The 23462-nt window shown below is 37.9% G+C and overlaps 1 protein-coding gene across 4 annotated transcripts in view; it reads right to left on the bottom strand.

The window, feature by feature from the left end:
• The window catches only part of LOC126473300 (chromodomain-helicase-DNA-binding protein Mi-2 homolog), a 165166-nt gene that overhangs the window by 135611 nt on the left and 6093 nt on the right, over positions 1–23462 (bottom strand). For all 4 annotated transcript variants that reach the window (XR_007586432.1, XR_007586434.1, XR_007586433.1 and 1 more), the window contains exons 5-7: positions 14967–15112; positions 13835–13987; positions 5017–5172 (exon numbers count right to left, since the gene is read on the bottom strand). Coding sequence is in view for 1 of the 4 variants with exons in the window: in XM_050100270.1 (XP_049956227.1) it covers positions 5017–5172; positions 13835–13987; positions 14967–15112 (455 nt within the window). In the remaining 3 variants the exon portion in view is untranslated. The remainder of the gene's footprint in view (positions 1–5016; positions 5173–13834; positions 13988–14966; positions 15113–23462) is intronic.

Here is a 23462-nt window from a genome sequence, read left to right as displayed (position 1 = left end):
TCACATATAGGGCACTGCAAAGCTAGAGATGTATGGGCCAGCCGGAAGAAACTCCCTACCTACCCACCCAACTTTCCACATTTGGTCATCTTTTGACTTTCTAACCTGAAGAAGAAGAAGCTTTCCTGGAGGGAGCAAGAGAATGAAGGAAGGAAGGATGGGCTTTGATGCCCCACCAATGGCAAGGTCATTAGAGTCAAATTTGTATAGAGGATGTACAGAGGAGGAAATCAAGTGAGTCCTTTCTAAGGAGCCATTACAGAATTTGCCTTACATGGTTTAGGGAATCACTGCACATCCAAATCTGGATGGCCCAATGGGGATTTGAACAATTGTCCTGAACCAAAGCCCACAGTTGTACCACTGTGCCCTCTTGCTCAGTAGTTGGGTGTGAAGAATGTTTCTTCAAACAAAGAGCTATAATCGAAAATAATATTGTTCAGAGATGAAAAAGAATTTATTATCTGGAGGAATAGAAACATTCCAGTCGTCAGTACCAAATGCGTTCCACCCAATAGAAAATAGTAGAAAAACAAATTTAAATTTTTACAAAACCAAGTAGAGCAAAACCCCTATTTTACGTTTTTGTGGGGTCCAGGCTTAAGAACCGCAAGACGGAGGAAAATGCAGAATTGAGAACAACGTTAAAACCCCAAAATATGAGCAAAAAGGTGTAATTGTTATATATATATATATATATATATATATATATATATATATATATATATATATATATATATATATATATATAACAATTACACAACAAACACTGTCTGCCTGTGTCCATTCATGCGAATGGACAGTTTGTTGCTGGTCATTCCCACATAGAATGCGTCACAGTGTAGGGAAAAACAAATGAAATCCCCAAACCACCTTCCCTACCCTCTGGCTCCTACCCTTGTAACCGCCCCCGGTGTAAAACCTGTCCCATGCACCCTCCCACCACCACCTACTCCAGTCCTGTAACCCGGAAGGTGTACACGATCAAAGGCAGAGCCACGTGTGAAAGCACCCACGTGATCTACCAACTGACCTGCCTACACTGTGACGCATTCTATGTGGGAATGACCAGCAACAAACTGTCCATTCGCATGAATGGACACAGGCAGACAGTGTTTGTTGGTAATGAGGATCACCCTGTGGCTAAACATGCCTTGGTGCACGGCCAGCACATCTTGGCACAGTGTTACACCGTCCGGGTTATCTGGATACTTCCCACTAACACCAACCTATCCGAACTCCGGAGATGGGAACTTGCTCTTCAATATATCCTCTCTTCCCGTTATCCACCAGGCCTCAATCTCCGCTAATTTCAAGTTGCCGCCACTCATACCTCACCTGTCATTCAACAACATCTTTGCCTCTGCACTTCTGCCTCGACTGACATCTCTGCCCAAACTCTTTGTCTTTAAATATGTCTGCTTGTGTCTGTATATGTGTGGATGGATATGTGTGTGTGTGCGAGTGTATACCCGTCCTTTTTTCCCCCTAAGGTAAGTCTTTCCGCTCCCGGGATTGGAATGACTCCTTACCCTCTCCCTTAAAACCCACATCCTTTCGTCTTTCCCTCTCCTTCCCTCTTTCCTGATGAGGCAACAGTTTGTTGCGAAAGCTTGAATTTTGTGTGTATGTTTGTGTTTGTTTGTGTGTCTGTCGACCTGCCAGCACTTTCATTTGGTAAGTCACATCATCTTTGTTTTTAGATATATATTTCCTACGTGGAATGTTTCCCTCTATTATAACCATATATATATATATATATATATATATATATATATATATATATATATATATATATATATATATATATATATATATATATATATATATATTAAAAAATCATAATTCTACTAATATATTCTATAAAATCAGTATAAGTGAAGGAAATTAAATGTAAAATACAATGTTTAGTGCCGTAGTTTATGGTAATGAATTTCATCAGTTCTTTAAAAAAAAAAAAATCACAGATGCGTAACAGCAAGTAAAAATCTTCATAAAATTGATACTGTTATGTGGGTACAAGGTAATCAAGCTATTTTCTCAAACATGCTACAACCCCAAATTATACTTGAAAACACACATCTCTGTGACATCTTTCCTTTGTGTTAACCATTAAAAAAAAGCAATAATTGATGAACATGATGATTTAACCGAATACTGAAGTACTGTGAAAGGCTTCAGAATTTAATGTACGTACGTACGTGCGTGCGGTAGCCAATGGCAGATTATTTGGGTCGAGTAGATTTCAGGCTGTGTACACGCTAAGCTTGAAACAGGTTTCTGGATACTTTATGTGGACACCATTTCGAAACATGGAAACATCTATCCATAGTGATGTCTGTACAGATCAAAGGAAACAATATTTCATGCCAGCTACCATATGTCAATGCTGCACGGCACAAGTGTGCGTTTAAATGTCACAGTGTGTTGTCTGTTGTATAGAGTAGTTAGACGTTTTGTTTTCTATTGCCGTATTAAGTTTTTCCGAGAGGGTGGGGGAAGGGGTGTGAATGCAGTGGATGAGGCAGCAGACTGTTGAGTTGTTGTTGTTGTTGTTGTTGTTCCAGGCCGACAGCTGCATGTGGAATATATGGAGCAAGCACCACAAGAACAGCAATAAAACAAGAGGCTCTGCAGAAAACTGTTACTACATTTGGGAGAATACTCAGGAAGACTGAATAGAAAAGAAAGTATGGTTGTTTGTCGTAGCTTGCTTCGAAACGTGAAATAAATACTCAGGGCTCTGGAATGACACTCCTCCTCTTCTTCTTCTTCTTCTTCTTCTTCTTCTTCTTTTTTTCCCCTCCCCCTTTTCTTTTCTTTTTTAAAGAAACAGTGATACCATATTTGCCAGAAATTCAAAATTGTTAGGTGATATCCAAGTGAAATTATAGAAACTAAAGCTGTCTTCCATGCTCAGTTCCTAAAAAATGGAAGTTTTTCCCACCAACTGTTCTCTAGTATGTTTTTGCTCACCAAAGATGACGATTGTATGCAAACCAAAAATCGATTCATACAACTAATCTGATTTTATCAACCATTACAACTACTATTCAAACTCTCCATCAAAATAATATTGCAATTTTAAAATGAATTACAAAATTTTTTGATAAATGCAACCTTATTCTGTAAAACTATGAAACACAGAGACGCTTGTGGTCTTCAGGTAGCAATTCACGAAGAAAAAAAGAATGAACGACGACAACGATGTCTCATTTTGTTTGCCTGAACCTTCGAGTATTAATAATGCAGCAGCACATATTAGTTTCCTTGTCTCTAGATATGACGTGGCAGACAACAGGAAAAGAACACAACAAATAGCATTGCAAATTATGCGATACACTGAGAAATGTTTGTTGCTAGTGTGGATAGCAACAGAGACAAGAAACACAGTCGTAAACAGATGCAAAACATTGTAGGAAATAATGTTTCCAACTGAAACGTTTTCAGTGGCAGTGTGGACATGGCTTCACAGTACTTTTTCCAGTGGTAATGTCACTAGCGGGCTTTTGACTATAGACTTTCAATAGCACTTGTGAACAACCCCTGTGTGCATCTCTATTATTCATTTCTCTCTTCGTGTGTGGTGTATGTGCGCAGTATGCCGTTTCAAAGCAATAGTGCATTGAAAGTACCATATCACAAATACATCACACTTACTAAATGTCAATTAATAAAGCATGAACAATGCAGTGCCTCAAGAGATTTTATGGTAACTAATGCACAAGACAAGATTCAGAGCAATCTGTAGCCTAATGGATAATGTTATGGTTAGCTGAGTTAGAGGTTTGTAACTTGGTGCATGCCAATATTTCTTTTTTTCAACTTAGCGTTGTTACCACATTTGTTATGCTCGTAATACTGTCCTCCAATATTCCCAGTTGTTAAACATTTCTGTCTGGTTAGAGAACCAAGGATGAAATAAATATTTGCCTGTTTATTTCCGAACGTGTGGTCATTCCCGAGTGTGTGATCGGGCAGAAACCTTTCACAATAGCTTACATTTATGATAGTGAAATGAGCAGCAATAAAATTTATATTGCTCCTTGTCACAAATACTTTGCTGTTTATTCCCAAATCTGTGGCCATTTCCTAGAGTGTGGTTAGGCGGGAACCTAAGAGGACAGCTTAAATTGCTGCAAATGAAACAATGAGCAATAATTATCACATTTTTCTTGGCACAAATATTTTGTTCATTGTGCAACCACTTATCATAAAGATTTCTTGCTACAGCTGAGATTCTGCTGTCGCTAACACATCCACAAACATAAATTTGACGCTATCGCAACTGACAAATCAACAGCCTCAGTCCTGGTTGCCTTCACAGTGCCACCACATTATGATTACATCAGTTCTTGCAAGAAGTAATGGGAAACGTACTTATTGCATGGTGTAGCCAAATATTGAAAAATTGTGTTGGCAATGCCAATCGTGGATTAGATCAGCATTTCCTCTCTCACATCTATCCTCTCCGCAATGGCCTAAAATATTCCCTTAACTCTGCCATCACTCATGGAGCGAACTGTGTCTTTTGTGCCACTTATAACTCGGTCAGTCACCTCAAATATCAATAAGAAGGAAACGGGACTACGTCACATGAGACATCAAGTAAGAACGTAGAAGGTAGTAAACGTTACTAGGAAGAAATGTAAAACAGGGAATTTTTAGCGTTGATCTTATGGGTTTTGCAGAGTGGCTACGAATTTATGGTGCAAAAAGGAAACCAGAGAACATACAATTGAAGTTCTACTGCAGTGTGTTTTTTATTCAAATTATCAGCCCACCCACTTAAACACTGCATCACAATGTGTACATTTAATTTTTTTTCTAGCACCTTAACTTCTTTTGTTTTCGATGTATCTATCCCCCCCCCAAATCTAGGGCCTAAATATACTATTCAATTCATGCAGTTACCTTTTGCTTCAGCAAAGGATATACTATCACATTTTGTTACTGCTTTGAACTTTGCAATTTTATATACATAATAAACCAACAGCATGGTATTTCATTACTTACCGAACTTCCACGTTTGCGTTTGCCTAGTTTTATTTTGAGTGTGGGAACTTTGGTGTTCTTTTTGCTTGACTTTTTGTTACTTCGATTACTTCGTTTCTTCTTATTCTTCTCTTCCCGATCCTCCTCCTCATCATCATCCATTCCTCCATCTTCACCCTTAAAAATGGAAGTAAATTATTTCATGTTCTGCACTAGCTTGCTACAATTAATTACTCTTGTTACTTTGTAAAATGGCAATGAAACAATGCAAGGGCATAAAAAATTTATAGGTACTAGTCTTTAAACTATTTTTAAGCTAGTACTTCTCTTTTATAATCTTTTAAGCCAACACCTCCACTCAATACTGTTAACTGTATTCAGTTGTAGTTCAATGATTTTAGAATGTCATACACGTATATCAAAACAGTTACAGGAAGATATGACTCTTTTAATAACTGCTTCCTAACTGCAATACAGTCTTACTAAATGGAACCACTTGGAAGTACAGCACCTGAATACCAAGTGTGATCGACAAGAAACACGAATCACAGGAGTATTCATTGACCTACCGGAAGTTTTTAATGTGGCCGAACATATGATTCTGCTGTCAAAGCTTGTGAAGTACGTTATCCATGGCCTGTCCAACAACTGCGTCAATTGCTTCGTCAGCAACCTTAAGCGAGCATGAGTATCAAGCACATTATGCCACTTTAAAACTATGAAGAAAGAAGATGGTTCTGCTGTTAGGCAGTTCTCGTGACAGACATGTAGGCCAACACTTCCAGGAAATGTTGGGGAGTGAGTATCAAGTCACCAGCAATGTGAAGCCTAGTACAGGGTTGGCGCAGGTGACTGATAACATACGGAGTTATGTAAGAATTTTACAACAGAAGATCAGATAGTGATGTGAGTGAAGCTGGGAATAGTCTTCACAGGGAGACAGATAACTACTGAAATTGGTGGCACAAATGTGCACCTCGTACAGCTGTTCCAGCATCTTGATTGGCCTCACCATAATACAGCTGTTAGGTGTAACTTTTAGAATGTCAACTTGATAATCTACCATTACTTGCCTGCCTGTGGCAGTACAGTCAGAGTGCTGATTCCTCAGTACTCTGTTTAGTTACAAAATGGCTCTGAGCACTATGAGACTTAACATCTGAGGTCATCAGTCCCCTAGAACTTAGAACTACTTAAACCTCACTAACCTAAGGACAAAACACACATCCATGCCCGAGGCAGGTTTCGTACCTGCAACCGTAGCAGTCGTGCGGTTCCAGACTGAAACACCTAGAGCTTGGCTACAATTGCCAGCTTCTGTTTAGTTTCACTTAGCTTATAAAATTCACCGCTGGATGTAGCTAGCGTGCTCAGTATCTATGCTCAACATTTTGATTAACGCGTACATCGATAGTTATCAACTTTTGAGTGGTGTTGCACTGAAACACCGACTATCGAAAACTCTGCTACTCAATTGTTTGTTGACACAGTGCTTCACAATATTTTTTAATATTTAGTGTTTTCATTTGATATTTTCATGCATTATTGTTATTTAATATTGCTATTTTCATTTTGGTTAATGTTTTCAGTTTGTTTATTTAATTCACTTTCCTATTTTTTTTTAAAAAAAATACATGCTTAACAATGAAATTTTCGAGTTATTGAAAAAAACTAGTGAAACAGAATATTTTAGTGAAAGTAGCAGCAATTCAGCAGGTGACAAAGATGTTCTTGCTGGTACACTGGCTGGAAGTGAAGACAGAATGGAAAATACACATACATGGAAATAATTGAACCTGAAACACTACAATTTCATGAGGTACCAAACCAAAGCATATGATACCAGAAGGATATTCTGCAATTGAATATTTGCATTAAGTTCTCAACGCAGAGTTACTTTAGCTCATTGTCACAGAAACAATTACTTAGATAAGTGATTTATAAGTAAACATGTTGCTACTTTGACAGTCTATATATTGATAGCAAGCTTACTAAGTAAGGGGCTCAATGAAAGACCTACATTGTTTTCATAATGGAGCACAATACCATCTAAGGCATTTTGAAAGTTTGGTAAAATATATTCTGCTCCAAAACAGAAGTGTTAGGTGACAGAACTTCATACATTTGATAGACTGTAATGTACAGTCCAATTTTAATTATTCTCTCAGTATACAATAATAAAAATTTCCTTTTTCCATATGCAATTTTACTATGAAATTTGTATAGATTTTAGGGACATTAGTGAGACCTCTTTAGATAGGTGCAGTGTTAATTGTATGGAAACAAAATTAAATTTATATTTAAAAAAAGAAACTTTTTACTTCGTTGCTTAAAAAGAATTCAAAGTGAAGAAGTATGACAATCTGAGTATACCATAATAAACTATAAAGTTTTTGGGGTAAATGGAGTTTTTTCCACATTTTTAAATTGAATGCAGCATCATATACGACAATTTAAACATGACAGCATTAAAAAATATGACGTTTTTAGCCTTCACCACTCAATGGCTGACTGCAAAATGATTACCGTGGGGCTTGAGAAAGAACTGATGACAGAGGCTATGGTTCACATTGCAGTGGTGCCAGTTGAGTCTATTGACAGATCAAGTCTCACTGTAGTCGGTGACTACATTAATGGCCTCTGGCTATTCAGCCCACAACGAATGCTGCAGTGGCAACTCAGCTGAGAGTATACAGACAGCAACTACACAACATTCCTGCACCTTGGCAATGTCACAGACTGGTTCACCAGAATCTGCCTCACGTTTGAAGAGCAAATCCACTTTAAAAATAAGATCCCTTGCCTGTTTGTGCACTACTTGGCCGTCCTAGGTGTTTCTGCCATTATGAGAAAACTCACAAACACACAGAATACAACAGAAATCGGTCACTTGCTGTTTCACATATGTAAAACATGACAGAACACTCAAACAAGAAGGAAGTTTACATAGTATGGTATGCGGAAACAGACTAAATGCGAACTGGCTAGCTGTGAAGCTGTCTATTGCGCTTTCCCAACCCAGAGGCCACAAATGCTGTCGCGGAATATAGGAGTAGCCTGCATCTCAATGGAAAGGGGATGCTGGCAAACCTTATGGATGAGAGTGTAGTAAAGAGCTGCACATTTTTTAGGGTTGAAGTCAGCTGAAGGTACCGTATTTACTCGAATCTAAGCCGCACTTTTTTTCCGGTTTTTGTAATCCAAAAAACCGCCTGTGGCTTAGAATTGAGTGCAAAGTAAGCGGAAGTTTTGAAAAATGTTGGTAGGTGCCGCCACAACTAACTTCTGCTGTCGAATATATGTAGCACTAAACAGACATGCTTTGCAGGCACAAAGATAAATACTGGCGCCAAAACGTCTGCATCAGTAAATAAATTAAAAAAAAGTTGGAAGACGAACTTTTTTTCCTCCGCCCTGAGTTTCGACCACTGCGTTTTCATACATTATCCATCGAAGTAGACACAAATTCCTTATTGTTCGTCTTCGAATGCTACAGCATTTCAATGTACTACGAAAATCCGATTGGCGAGACTGTTCAGGGATGTTTGTCAATACGGCCAACTCTATGTTCTGAGTTTTTTCCTACCTATGAGCAGAGATGTTTGCTAATAGGAATTTTATGAATTGTGAATCACATGCAGTATTCTCTTCACCATAAGAACAATACGAATATAAACATTTTGCCGTGTATTCTTTCGTGTTTGCTGCATCTCATTTAAATCCTTTCTGCCTAATAAACTACGAAACTAGAGTGAGACAACAGCAAACGCAGAAGATTATACATATCATGTCATGTTTGTATTCGTATTATTCTTATGCCTAATAGTGATACAGTCAGAAATGAAGCACGGCAATTGACTAGATTTTTAAATCTAAGACGACTAATTTCTGTGCAGAATGTAATGTACCAAAGAGGCGTCTGCAAAGATTTTCGCTAAACTCTCGTTCAGAACATCTTCTATCATACGCAGTCTATTGTTTGGTTCTTGTTGATCATTATCAAAGAAAGCAGCAGTGTAAGTAACAACAAATAGCAGTCTCGTGCCATTGTTTCGCTAATGAGACGATTCCACTCTTTTTTTTTTTTTTTTTTTAATTGTAAGCGGCAGTAGCACGCACAAAGCAAGCCATGCTGTGAGCGGCGATAGGCCGTAAACACTCATTATCAGAATGCGACAAACAATGCACGACACAGTATAGTAATGCATCTTCAGCTTAGAGTGACGTCAACACCTATAACAAAGAGAACGGCACATATCAGATCAAAGAAAAATAAGCAGTCAATTCAAACCAGACGGAGTGCCTGACACATAGCAATTGCTACCTGGTAAAGTTTAACTGCTAAGCTTATGACTTGAACCAAACTACTGTAGCTGTATCGTCATTCATTCGACCTAAATTGTGTCTCATATTACAATGGACCAACTTTGTTTCGATTTGGAGGTGCGGCCGAAAACTTTTCTCTCCCCTTGAATTTCGAGTCTAAAATTTCAGGTGCGGCTTAGATTCGGGAAATTTTTTTTTCCTTGATTTCGAGTCTCATTTTTCAGGTGCGGCTTAGATTAGAGTGCGGCTTAGATTTGAGTAAATACGGTATTGCTGACTAAACGAAGTGTGTCTAAAGAAGTAACCACCTATAAAAAAAAAAATCAGGCAACTAAGTAATGAAGGAATAGCACATTTTATAAAAATGTAAATGTGTCGCAACTAAGTAATGAAGGAATAGCACATTTTATAAAAATTTAAGATGTGTCAGAGATGAAGTTAGTGAACTGCTTCGTGATATTGACTGATATTATTGGTATATCAGAGCACCAAATAAACAATGTGACAATTCAAGGCTTCTTATACCAGGACACAGATTAACTGGCTATTTTTCAATGGGCTCTTTGCAGATTTGGGGAATGGCCATGTACATGAAAAATGGTATTTCATTTGAATCTATTGACGTATCAAAGCACAGCAATGAACAGATAATTGAATGCTGAGTAGGAGCAGCTGAAATTACACTTTAAATTATAATTATCTACATATCCCCTAACTCCAATTTCAGGACATTTCTGCTTAAGCTAAACAGTTCTTTGTTAACTTTATAGAAACTACCAGAAGTTAGTTGTGTGTGGTGACTTTAATATTAGTTTTAAAGGCAATTGTGCATGGAAAAGAATGTTGGAAGATCTTGCAGATTCATATCATCTGATGCAGACACTATTCTTTCCAACCAACAACTATAGACAACATTTTCATTCTTTCTTCATTACTAGAGGCACATTATGTTAGTAAAAGAGTAAATGGCCTTTCATACCATAATGCACAAATTTTAACATAAAAAAGAATTTGAGCACACACAGATACTAAATACAACTATGCAATATTTAAAAATGTTAATCCAGTGGCAACAGAGACTTCTTTAAATCTCATTAAAGAGAAAGAGTGGCAGGAAGTTTACAGGGTAGGTAACATAGAAGACAAACATAATGCATAATTCTCATGCTTTATGAAACCTGCTTTCCATTAGAATGTTTAAAACAGGATACTGTCACTAACGCGCAACCTTGATTGCTGACTAACGGGATAAGGATATCGGGTAAAACAAAGTGGGAATTGTATCGAAATATGAGGGAGAGAAACAACTGAGCTCCAGTAGTCCATTACACAGAGTACTATCAGGCACTTAAAAATGTTTTTCATTTTGTATGCAAATGGAATAACTAATCGTGAGAATAAAATTAATTCCACATGTTTAGTCATGAAGGAAGTGTCTGGCCAACAGTCAGATACATGAACAGTATTTAACAATCACTTTCTGAATTAGCAGGAGAATTAAATAAAAACTTACTTTCTACAAGCAATTATAGAACTCTTATAAAATGGCTTTCCACGACTTATCTAAAATAAAATTCAGCCAGATGGACAGGGGGGAGACTGAGTCAACGTTTAAATTGCTGAAGACACCAAGGTGTAATGGGGTATCTAGCAGGACAGTTCTGTGCTGAATTTGTTAGCCCACTACTTTGCAATTTTTCCTTTAGTAAAGGTAAGTTTCCTGAATGATTAAAGAACTCCACAGTAAAACTGCTTTATACAAAGGAAAAAGGGATAATACACAAAATTTTGGACCTATTTCTATGTGATCAGTGTTTGCAAATGTTACTGAAAAGGCTCTACTCTTAAGGGTAACTGAACATTCTAATACACATAATATGCTGCTGCATGTACACTTTTTAGTTCAGAAGAGGCTTTGTAGTGAAGGATATGCGCAAAACAGGCAATATATCAAATACTGCAGTTCAAGACATAAGTTCATGGCTTGCAGAAAATAAATTGATGCTAAATCACAGTAAGCCAGTCAGCAGTTTCTAGTAAACAATGCAACTAAAACTCACCGGTTACACGGAACGGGCATGTAATTACAGAGTCGGAACAGTTGAAATTTCTGGCTGGTCAGAGAGATAATAAAACGTCACCGAAAGGTCATGTTTGGAACCTGTTAAAAACTGATAGCTACCATGTTTACTATTACAACAGTATTTGCAATTTGTGAGCGTCCAACCAAAAATTAGTGTACTTTGCATATTTTTATTCACTTATGACATACAGCACTATATTCTGATGCAACTCTTCTATTCACAAAGAGTATTACTGGGTCACAAATAGGCAACTCGAGCAGTATACAGTGTAAGTCAGTTAACTTTTTGTTGACCCTTGTTCAGGCGTCTGGGAATCCTGCAATGCAAATCTCTGGTTACATCTACCAGGAGTGAGACAGGCTAAGCAGTGAAGCTGCTGTTCCTGTGTGGACCTCAAGAACAATGTTTTGGCCTCACGGTTAGGATTGGCCTATGGGAGCGGCCGCGTGGGGGCGGACGCTTCGTCAAAAGCGTCATTAGGGGATGGGAATCCTGACATTAACCTCTCGATATTTATTTTCTTTTATTTGCTTTGTTGTTAACATTATGAGTTTGTTCCCAAGAATTAGTGGCTTTCACTCAATTAATACTTTGAATAAATCCAATATGCATTTGGGTCACACTTCTGTGACTGGTGCAGGAAGATGTGCAGTATTCTGGTGCATCAATTTTCAATAAGCTACCACAAGAATTAAAAAAATAGCAGTAATTGTAAAACATTCGTCTATGCTGGATAATTTCCTTGGTAATATATACTCGCAGCTTGTCATCTGCACAAGATTAGTCTAGGGAGATTTGCTCCTCAACTTTGTTCTATTGAATGAGAAGTTTAACATAAAATAAATGAATAAACTAGAATTTCACAATGCTCTGAACAATGATATGGACCTCCCACTTCTCTCTATGAACAATGAACTAGTTAATAACAATACATAAACAACATTCTTAGGATTAAGGCTATAAAGCAATGTAAAATGGAATGATCACTCAAACAAAATTGAGCAAGGCTTGCTAATCTACTCAATAAAATTCTGCCATAGCGAGAAAACAGCACAAAGAGCATATAATGACTACTTCTATTTTCATTTTGAATATGGGGTCATGTTTTGAGGAAACTGCCAAACACCTAACAGCATACTCAAATTGCAAAATGGAGCCATTAGAATCACGTCTAAACGCAAACACAGGGACTCCTGTAAGGCCCCACTTATTTACGTTACGGAAACCCTTATATTCTAAAAACCAATCTAATAAGTAGTGACAGTAGACTGCAAAAATTGTGGTATTCATGAGCACTTTCTCAGGCAAAACAAAAACTTACCTATGATTCAAATGAACACATCCCTATGCCAATATTGTACTTTCGACATGGGAGTCAAACTTTTTAACAAACTCCCCAAATAAAAAGCAAACACTGTTGTCAAAGCCATTAATTTTTCAAAGCTGCAGTTTTTACTCTGCTGGAGAATATTTAATGTAGGATGCGTACTTACAAATATTTAAGTGTATGAAGTATATTATTTGTAATTCTACACGAAAATCATTTCCATCTTTATAAATATGAAATTACTTTCTCAATGTCTTATGCATAAGCTGCTTTTGCAGACAGCAGGACCAATAAAAATTAAATACAATACAAAGTAAATGCATGTTAACTGATTTCTTTTCACCAAATGGTGCAATTTTATTTATCACCATTTGTCAGTTCCTGCAGTGCTAACAACAGCTGTAGGTCAATACCTATAAAGGAGAGGGAGGGGAAAAAAATGGGGGAAGAATTGGAAAACACTTCACACTACAACACACTTGATGCAACAATGTCTGAAGATCTCAAAGAAAAATGACAAACTAGCAGTAGTCAACAAATATTTTATTATGATTTCCTACAGATAAACTGCCCTGATGAGAAGAAGCAAGTAAGAAGAATATCACTATTTTCCTATTTTGACTGCATCTATCCATCAGCCCAAAACAGCTTAGCCTGACACACAACCTTAGAGCATTATATGATGCCCCTTTTTCACCTTAACAACTGTGATATAATCACTGTAGTAAACGTGAGGGAATAGATACTATATACACCACTGAAGCCTACATTACTCCCTGCCTTTATTTATTTATTTTCTTAAAAGAATGTTGAAATGAGAAGCCTAGGTACTAGACAACGATGAGCTGAAAAAGAAATGTTAGAATCAAGAGGCAGGCTACAGTGACAAGAGGAATGTTGTGTGTACTTCGGAATCACACTATTAGATGATGTAAGTTTCGATATATGTTTAATGCTGCAGTGGCCCAAGATCCATCAGGCATACTCATAATACACACTAAAATCACCATGCTCACCAATTTTTACTCTTTAATTACTTTTCATCTGGTGACAGCTATATAATACTCTTCAGGACTAAATTACGAGGGTCATAAAAACTAACCTTTGACGTTTCCTTAGACGTTCTCGAACGGCTTGGTTTCCGGCTGTAGCTTTCATCCGACACAGATTCCTGTTCCTGTTCTGTGTTGGGATTAATGTTTGTAAAATCTCTCCACTTCGCTGCAACCAACATCATTAATTTGGACATTGGCACCTGAAATTTGACCAATAATGAAGTAACTACAAAATGTATTCACAACAACAATTTCAAATGTAATACACACACAAAAAGTATCAAGATATCTAAGTAACTTTCCCGTCGCTGCTATAACTACTACAGTGGAATCACGAATGATGGCGGTTGAATTTGGGTTTGTTCCGCACACCTATGCCACACATTGACCTACAGCCAATGAGCGCTCAAAAGTGTACTCAGCACTCTGCTGTAAATGTTGTGTGCTGTGTGACTATTTCACTTGAGCTTATAGAGTTATTTAGTGAATTTTTATTCCATTTGTTGGGAGTTGTAATGATTGATGGTGGTGGTACGTAATGAATTCTACACAAGTAAGCAAGGGACATAATTTGTGGGATACATGCTTTTACAATGCGCAAAGCACGTGTTTGTGCGAACTGCAACTGTCACTTGGAACTGGCAACAACGCAATCCCCATCCTTGTCTTGACCTGCGCCAACTGGCATCGTTTGAGGCTCTGACTGTACCACCACCGCCACCACCCTATTTGTTCACTGGAAGTATTATTCAATTCTTCTTTAAATGTACTACAGGAGGGAAGAGGAATTTAGAAACCGGATAAAATTTATAATGGCTACCATAATTTGAAAGATTAACTGTGTTTATTGTTTGTTGACAGAGTTATGTTGACTAACAGCGAACATTATCATTGAATAACTTTTTGTTCTGGATATAGTGCATATTCTATGCAGGATTAAATGACATTAACATTATCCATACTGTCTGGCAATGCTGCTACCCCTCAATCACAGTTCTCAGTCACAAACTTATTCAGTAACTCCATGATTGAGTAAATGACTGACTGAGGAACTGGTTTCCCATCATTTCATTTCCACATTATCTGCAGTACGCAAAACAGAATTTAATAATCCATTAGAATTGCATATGCCTGACATAAGAAAAAAAAAAAAGACTGACAATTCACAAGAAATTTTACCTTGGGATTTTCCTTCGTAAGTAACGGCCGCACGTGCTGCTGGAACAACTTATAAGTAGTCAGATTCTGGAAATCTGCCTCTGTGTATTCTACATCAACGTCTGTCAAACCAAATGTTTCACACACTTCCTCCACAGTAGGCATTCCTGTAACAGTTGATTTAAGTACCACAGGGTTTTAAAAGGCTCCTCAATCCTCCCAAAAAAATTAACAACATTATTACATATTCCCTGCACAGATATGAGTGTGGCTGAAAGAAACATTGATTATTTTTATTACTATTTTGGACTGCAGATGTGCATAGTGTGTATCCAATACACAAAACTAGCCCGCAGTGCCAAAAAGCTAGCTTGCAGTACTGAAAACTTATTGAAACATGGAAAAAAGGGTGTTTAGGGAGTAACTATGATATACTGATGGTTCCTGCATGGGAAAGACCAAAAGAAACTCAAGAAAGACCAACATTTTTACTTGAAATGCAATGACACTTTACAAATGGATAAGATGATTCGAAAACCCAATTCTGAATGTATCAACATTTTTCATCGCCTGGCTCATAGTCACTGTCCTATTTTCATGCTCTTAACTCAATACAAGGAATTACTACCATCTTCCAGGGGATATTCATTCCGTGTCAATAATACAAACAAAATTCCAACTGCAGTCATCCCTAACAATAGCCTTTTCAATGTAGCTATTGAACTGGCAAGTTTGCATTTGATACCTGTGTTAAATATATAGGGTGATTCATCGAACTTTCAAGAATACAAGCACTGGCAACTTTTTACAGACCAAAAGATGTAATAGGAGTGGTGTGTTTACATACCAAAAAGCTAGTACCAGTTCTGTATGGCACTCTTAATTAAGTATTGGAAAGAAAAAAAAAGCTCTTAAAATTTTCACAGACATTGAACAACATGGACATTATAACAGGAAGTTGTGCACCGATCAGGAAAAGTTATTGCATAACTAGGCTCTGCCCACTGAAAGTGACTTTGTAACAGTACATTTACCAAGAGTACATTCAAATATACATTGGTTGGCAAAACAAGTGATGCACCCAGAAGGTAAGGAGAAAATGAAATGGAATGTCACTGGCAAAGAATTTGGCAAATGTAAACCTATTTATAAGTACGACATTGAACCCACCCTGTTTGGGATGGTTGGGAAGGGTGTCAAAGCCAGTGAATCCTCTCCTGAGGCAAGCTGGCCTTCAACTGCTGCAGCTGCCCTTGCTATCATGGATATTGGTACTGGGACAGAGCTGATGTCCAAGCTGGTCACACACGTGTTCTACTTTAGCACAGATGTGAAGATCTTGCTGGCCACAGGAGTACCTCAACATCACACACAGTTCATTGAGACATCTGCCACATGTGGTCACAAATTTTCCTGTTGACAAACAGTACCACGATACTGTTGCATGAAACTTAACACAAGAGCATGCAAGATATCCGTGAAGAGCTGCTGTGCCATCACAGTTTCCTCAACGACCTGAAGTAATAGCTGATGGTTCCCCACACCTTAATGCCAGGAGTTAAATTGTTGTGCTTCTCCAAGACATTAGGTGAATGGCACCTCTCCTCAGGTCACTGCCATGCTCACTGGTCATGGTCACCTGTAGAATGCAGAACGGAGATTCATTGCTTCATACAGCGCAGCACCATTCACAAGCAGTCCGTGCTTTCCGATCACAGAATCATACCAAGTGCAGTGTTAGTGTAGTATTGTTAATAGCAGCCTACACTTGGGTTAGTAATTCCCCAGTTCAGCTGCTGTCAGTCTGGTGTGGGGTGACAATAGAATTTCGTGGGGACTGCATTACTTATTTTCAGATGGCAGGTGCGCATGTGAAGGGTTTACAATGTGCCTGGTGCACCAAATGGCAATCCTCCCATGTAGTGCTCAAACATGGTAAACCACAGCTTTGACAATTAGTATGCCTGCCCTCACATTCCCATGCAGTCCACCATTGAGACAGATGCCGCACACATCTGGATATTGGACAATTCATTAAGCCAGCCACATGGAGATTCACAATGAGGCCTCCTTCAAGCTGATAACACTGTCATGAGTATGTGGCATAGCTGTGTCCTTCACAGTGCTAATTCAACATTTAACATAACACACCAGGTCTGGTAACAACACTAAACATCAATAACACTAATGAACTCTGGTGGCTATTCTGTCATTGACAATTGCAACTCTTAATCATGTCTTCTCAGTGCTTCACTTTTTCTGTCAGGCAGTTTAGTTTAGTGGACAGAGCTCTAACAAAGGTAGTGAGAAACATGAAGTTATTGTCTCTCTTCATTTTATCATCACTTTCAGCCATTGGTATGATGAGGTTATGAACTCTTTTAGAGCTGCATGTAACATTGTGTGGACAATATGATACACTCCCAAACCTCCCCCACACAGCAGGTTAGTAGGGCCAGTAATGAACTGTCTAAGGTGATCAGGGTTTGTCAGCTGCTGTATATTCATCAGCTCCTATTGTAATTAATGTGGGAGAGTGAATTTTCAGAAATCCTTTTTGAAATCCAAAATCTCTGATGACTGATATGATCTCTCCTTTGACCTGACTGTTTTCACATTCCAAAGATTCAGCTTATTCAATGCTGTTTCATCACTTCCCTCCTTACACTAACGAGCTTTCATTCTTGGTCTGCTCTGTCCCTCTTCTAAGACTAGGGACCTATTAGGTAGCATCACAGTATGGTCGGGTGTGTTACATCAAATATAGAAAGTACCAGAATCATCAAACAGATCCTATGCCACTTTAGAATGGTGCACAGTATCTAGTGACAGTACAACTTTGCCAATTGCTGCTAATTTTATCATCAGGCTTACGAAGATTTTTAAGCACTTAGATCTTACCCAAGACTACTGGGAATTTAGCTCTACCTAAATGTTTAGTGAAGCTGTTCAGTGCTCAGTGGCCTAGAGGACCACAAATATAGTTTCAGAGATCCCACTGCCATATGAGACTTCCTCCAGTTGGCTACACACATGATCCTAGCCCAAGGCCTATCAAACAGTTGATTATATTTCTATCACCAATAGATGTTGAGGTAGGAATCATGGAAAAGGCCCTTTTACACACACGGCATTTTGGAATATATTGGTAGTGCATGCTACTGCACGCATACTGATGTTTTATGTCGTCAAATTATAGGGCACTATTCGACCCATGGTATAATTCAATAAATCACTCTCAACAGTGTGTGGAGTGCTACTTTGGGTGTAAATTTTATGTGCAGGAGAGATTTGGTCCAAGCTGTAAAATTATTTTTGCATTATTTCAATTTCACATACGTAAACTATCAAAATTTACTGACTCATAAAATTCTTTCCAAATGAGTGACATAACCTGCTGTGGCAGAGGAAAGAAGGAAACCATAGGAAAAATGTTATCAGAGCACAAAGAACTGTGAATAACCTTCCATTTAAAATAGAAGACTGACTGAAAAGTGGGCTATTAGCTGCCTCATTTTACATTCCTCTGCATCTTCAAAAAAATTTCCCATATACTTTATCATGTGAACAAATTTGGGTCCTTTTATGCTGCAACAGAAGGAGACAGTGGCATTGGGAAAGAGATGGAAAAGTAATAAATATTGTAAGATATTATACGCTGGTTGTGGTATAGAAAGAGCGAAGGAGACAATGGCAGTGTGACAACAGATTGGTTGGTTGATTTGGGGGGAGGGGACCAAACAGCAAGGTCATTGGTCCCATTGGATTAGGGAAGGATGGCAGCCATGTCTTTTTGAAGGAATCATCCCAGCATTTGCCTGAAGCGATCTAGGGAAATCATGGAAAACCTGAATCAGAATGGCTGGACACAGGTTTGAACTGTCGTCGTCCCGAAATCCAGTGGTGAAAGGTGAAGATGGAGACCACGGCAGGGGAACATAGTTGACAGTGTTAGGGAAAGAGATGGAGAAAGTGCCAGTGGGAGAAGAAGCAGAAAGTGGATGTCGGTTGAGATCCAGGAATGAGAGAGAGAGAGAGAGAGAGAGAGAGAGAGAGAGAGAGAGAGAGACTTAAAGATGACAATGAGTTAGGCTCAATGAGTGAGTGAGATTGGGCAAGCAGGAATGGATGAGTGTGAGTGACTTATAGCAAAGGACTAGCAGGTGTGAACGAGTTACAGTTTAAGGAACTTGTGCAAGAGAGGTGAGTTGGATGTTAACATGATTATGAAACTGTTCACGTCTCAAAATTGTTGGGAAAATTTATTAAAGGTGCTGAGGAATGTAGAATTTTGCTCCCAATTGCTATCTGTTATGAAATTGTAGGTCAGTAGGAAATGACAATGTTTTAGTACCACAAACAAAAACAAATTATTGCAATACACTCTTGCAAAGGCACAATAACTATTTATTGGAGTACAACAGTTATATAAAATTGACTGAAATGTGCTGGAAGGCCTTTAATGAGAATACATTACAAGTATTTCATTCTAAATCTTCCAGCGAAATAATCACTTTCTTTCTCTTCCAAAGTTACGAGGTGGAGAGCATAACTTCAGCACCAACCACCATCAGTAGTAAACCTTGGTTCTAGATATTAATCACCTCACATGACATTAACCACAGCAAAATCACTACAGTAAATATGTTGGGGCAAGACTGCCCATGGCTGTCTTCTCATTTCAATAATTTGTATCTTCCGTTGTGTACTACAATATTTTACTAAAAAAATTTGTGGTGAATGTCCACTCCAGTTGCAGTTCTCTCTCTTATTGTATTGGGAAGTACTAAGAGTTGGCTTCAACACATTAAGTATGTTTATTACCGATACTCAGTGACAATAAGCACTGGTATGCCCTTTTAAGTTTCCTTTCAATTATCCTGTTTCTATGAGAATGTTTATTGAACAGTGTTTATGATGTCAGTTCGCAGCTGAACAATGTATTGTTACTGCAATGAATCTTTCACTTTGCAGAGGAATGTGTACAGATTTCAAAGCTTCCTGTTGGATTAAAACCATGTCCTGATGCAAGACAGTTTTAATCTGCCCTGGAGCTTCAAATGAATTGTTAACCTTTAAAAAGAAATTTCACATGGACCACAAGATGCACGGTCCACAAGATGACACTGCACCTCAATGTGTCATCGTGAATAGACAGCGATGGTGCAGCTTCTTACAGTGCTCTACTGGTATATGGGGGATTACAGTGAGCCTCGCAAAGACAGCATACAGCAATCCGATTCTTTTATTTTTTATGTAACTTTTTTATATTTATGATAAATGAACTTCAGAAGTCAAATATTGACCTCTGTAAGTAGTTTGACGCAACATCAAAAAATTCAAAAAATCTACACAAATATTCCGAGTGGTGTCAATAATCTAAAGCAAATTCAATTATTCGACAGGCCATGTGGCTCTAGGGTAGAAGGCTCGCCAGACGAGCACTTTGGCTTCAATTCCTGGCCGATCCAAATTTTTAAAGTGCACGTTCTGCAAGCTTTTACATGAAGCCTAAAATACATGTCAAACTTCTCTGGAGCAGTCTGAGATAAAGGCAGACAGATCAGTGTTACAGAAATTGCTCTTAGAGAGAATACGAAATTAAAAATGTAAAGAGAAGTCACGCTACAAGCTTCACTATTCTCGGTATCTCTTGAGATACTTTTCTAATCTCTGAGATGTTAAAATAATGACAGTATGTGTATGCGTAAACACAACATATCCAAATCTCTTTCCACTGATGACGCTGTTATTAGCTTAAATGCAGACAAAGTTTTCCATTTGGTATACAGTGTAACCACACTTTTATGTTCCGATGTTAATGTTTTCCCCACTGATTAAGGAATGTTTTCGCTCTTTGTCCACAATGTCAATTCCCACCTGATTGTGTGTTAACATTAGTAATTTTCCTGTGATTTACATATTATGAAACAATGTTTGTGGAGAAAAGAAACTGATTTAACTGATATAGAATGACCCTGGTATGGCACTTACTTTCAAGCAATATTTACAAACATTACACAATTAAGTTTCTTGTCACTAGGGCACTCTACTCAAAAGATATGAATCGCTAGAAGTCTGAACAATTTGTGCTCTTTCTCCTGCTGCCACCAAGCTCTACTCAACGTGGCAACTTATGAGAAGAATTACGTTTTGAATAATGACTGATCACAACAGTATTGAAACTGTCTCTACTGCGGAAGCGTAACTTCGTGAACATGACACCTCGAAAGCATATTTTACAAGTTACATTGTTTGGCCACTTGTAGTACTAGTTGACACCTTCGCACTTTTTGTGTGGCTCAAACATTTCTATTTTAAATAATGAAACAATGCACCAATTACCTATTTTTTCATTCTTAGCAAAATGTGTTTCGAGAATTTATATTTATGTAAGTATGTAACATGAGTGATGGTTCGCATGCATGCATTTCTCTCTCTCTCTCTCTCTCTCTCTCTGTCTGTCTGTCTGTCTGTCTGTCTGTCTGTGTGTGTGTGTGTGTGTGTGTGTGTGTGTGTGTGTGTGTGTGTGTGTGTGAGTGTGAGAGAGACGCGGGAGGGGGGGGGGGGGGGGGTCATGCGTAATGGGGGAGGCACAATACCTTATGACCTTAAAAAGATGACTTCAATGCAAGGGCAATGTGAACACACAAAATATTATGTAAATATTTGCACTTGGCAATTCTTGAAAAGTGTTGTGCTACGGATGACAAAATATGTAGCTGGTGCAGTGTTGTCATCCTTAAATAATTAATGACACGACTGCAGGCTTTCAAAAACATCAATTATGATGAATGAAATTAAGTCAAATGTTTCTGCTTTCCAGGCAGTTACCAGTTCCAGTACAAAATTCAGATAACCTTTACTGGACAATAAAGAAGACCCTGATGAGTATTTTGATGCCTGTTATGTACAAATACAGTACATAAACTACACAAATGGAAAGACAGATCATACACTCAACTTTTACTGCTTCAAGAAAAGTATTTCTCACATTTTACTCCATTTTTGAGGCTTCTTGAAAAGTGTAAAAGTGGGGTTTCACTGTAATAATTTTATAAAACAAGTTTCAAGTAGCCCTGAAAATCAATAATTATTATAGTAAAATAATACACACCGAGCATATCAAAAAGCAGGCGGTACAAAATAATTATATAGTCACAGAATCAGTTTATGAGGTTTTTTTATGCAGGCCAGTTGAAGGCAATGAGTGGATAAACAGCAAAGAAACTTTTAAAGCAAAAACTGTTTTAAAACGAAGGGGTGCTATGTGAGCACTATGTACGTGCAATAACTACAGTGAAACCCCGCTTTCACACTTTTCAAGGGACTTAAAAAAAATGGTCTAAAAAGCAGGAAATAATGTTTTAAGCTGTAAAAGTTACGTATAAGATAACCCCTCACATGTTCACACTTCATGTATAATATATGTACATAATAGGCACCAAAATACTTGTCAGGGACTTTTTCATTAAAGGTTTATTATTTAATACAAACCACTGATGATACTGGAACTGATAACTGTCTGGGAAGTAGCAACGTTTGACTCAATTTCATACGTCATAATCGATGTTTTTGAATGCCTGCAGCTGTCATTCACTATTTAAATAATGAAATACTGCACACGTTACATGCTTTCTCACGCTTAGCATGACGTGTTTCAAGAATATTTTCCTCGTTGTCAAGTGCAAATATGTATATAAGTATTTTGTGTGGTGTTTGAAGATGTGTTATTCAGAGTCTCTTGCACTGTAGTCATCTTTTTGAGTTAATCAGGTACTACGCCTCCCCAGTTAAGTGGAAAACCACACACATGCAAAGTATCACTCACATTGTTTCTGTAACACCACAAAAAATACATATGTAAATATTGCACTTGAGAACAAGAATAAACTCTTGTAACATGTTTTCCTTAGCATGAAAAAAAGAAATACATAACTGGTACCGTGCTTAAACCAAAAACATTTGAGCAACACGAAGAGAATGAGGGTGTCAACCAGCGCTACAACTGGCCAAACGCTGAAACACGCTAAATATGGTTCGACAGACGTGTTAAGATGATCACAACAATCAAGAAACGGTGTATGCACAGTAGAGAGTCTGGAAAATGGTTCCAATTGATCATGATATCTTTATTCAAATGAATGTAGTTACTCCCATCAGCCACCACACCAAGTAGAGCTGGGCAGCGGCAAGAGATACAACACGAATTGTTTTAACTTTTACGCATTTACCAGGTTAAATCCCCTGAGTAGAATGCCCTAGTATCAAGAAACTTAAGCACATAATATTTGTAAACATTACTGGATGGCCAACATCATGCCAGAGTCACATTTTTATGTAACACATAAATTGCAGGAAAATTATAAATATGTAGGTGCAAAAACAGGTGCTAATTAACATTGTGGACATAGGAAATTTGATGGGTACAATAAAAAAATACCGTAAATGGTGGGAAAATGTTAATTCCGGAAACGTAAAAGCAGGGTTATACGGTATAAGATAAAAGGGAAAAAA

This window comes from Schistocerca serialis, chromosome 4, assembly GCF_023864345.2.
Source record: "Schistocerca serialis cubense isolate TAMUIC-IGC-003099 chromosome 4, iqSchSeri2.2, whole genome shotgun sequence".
NCBI classification, from domain to species: domain Eukaryota; kingdom Metazoa; phylum Arthropoda; class Insecta; order Orthoptera; family Acrididae; genus Schistocerca; species Schistocerca serialis.
Note: the sequence above shows the minus strand (reverse complement) of the source record. Positions and strands in the feature narration are given on the sequence as shown.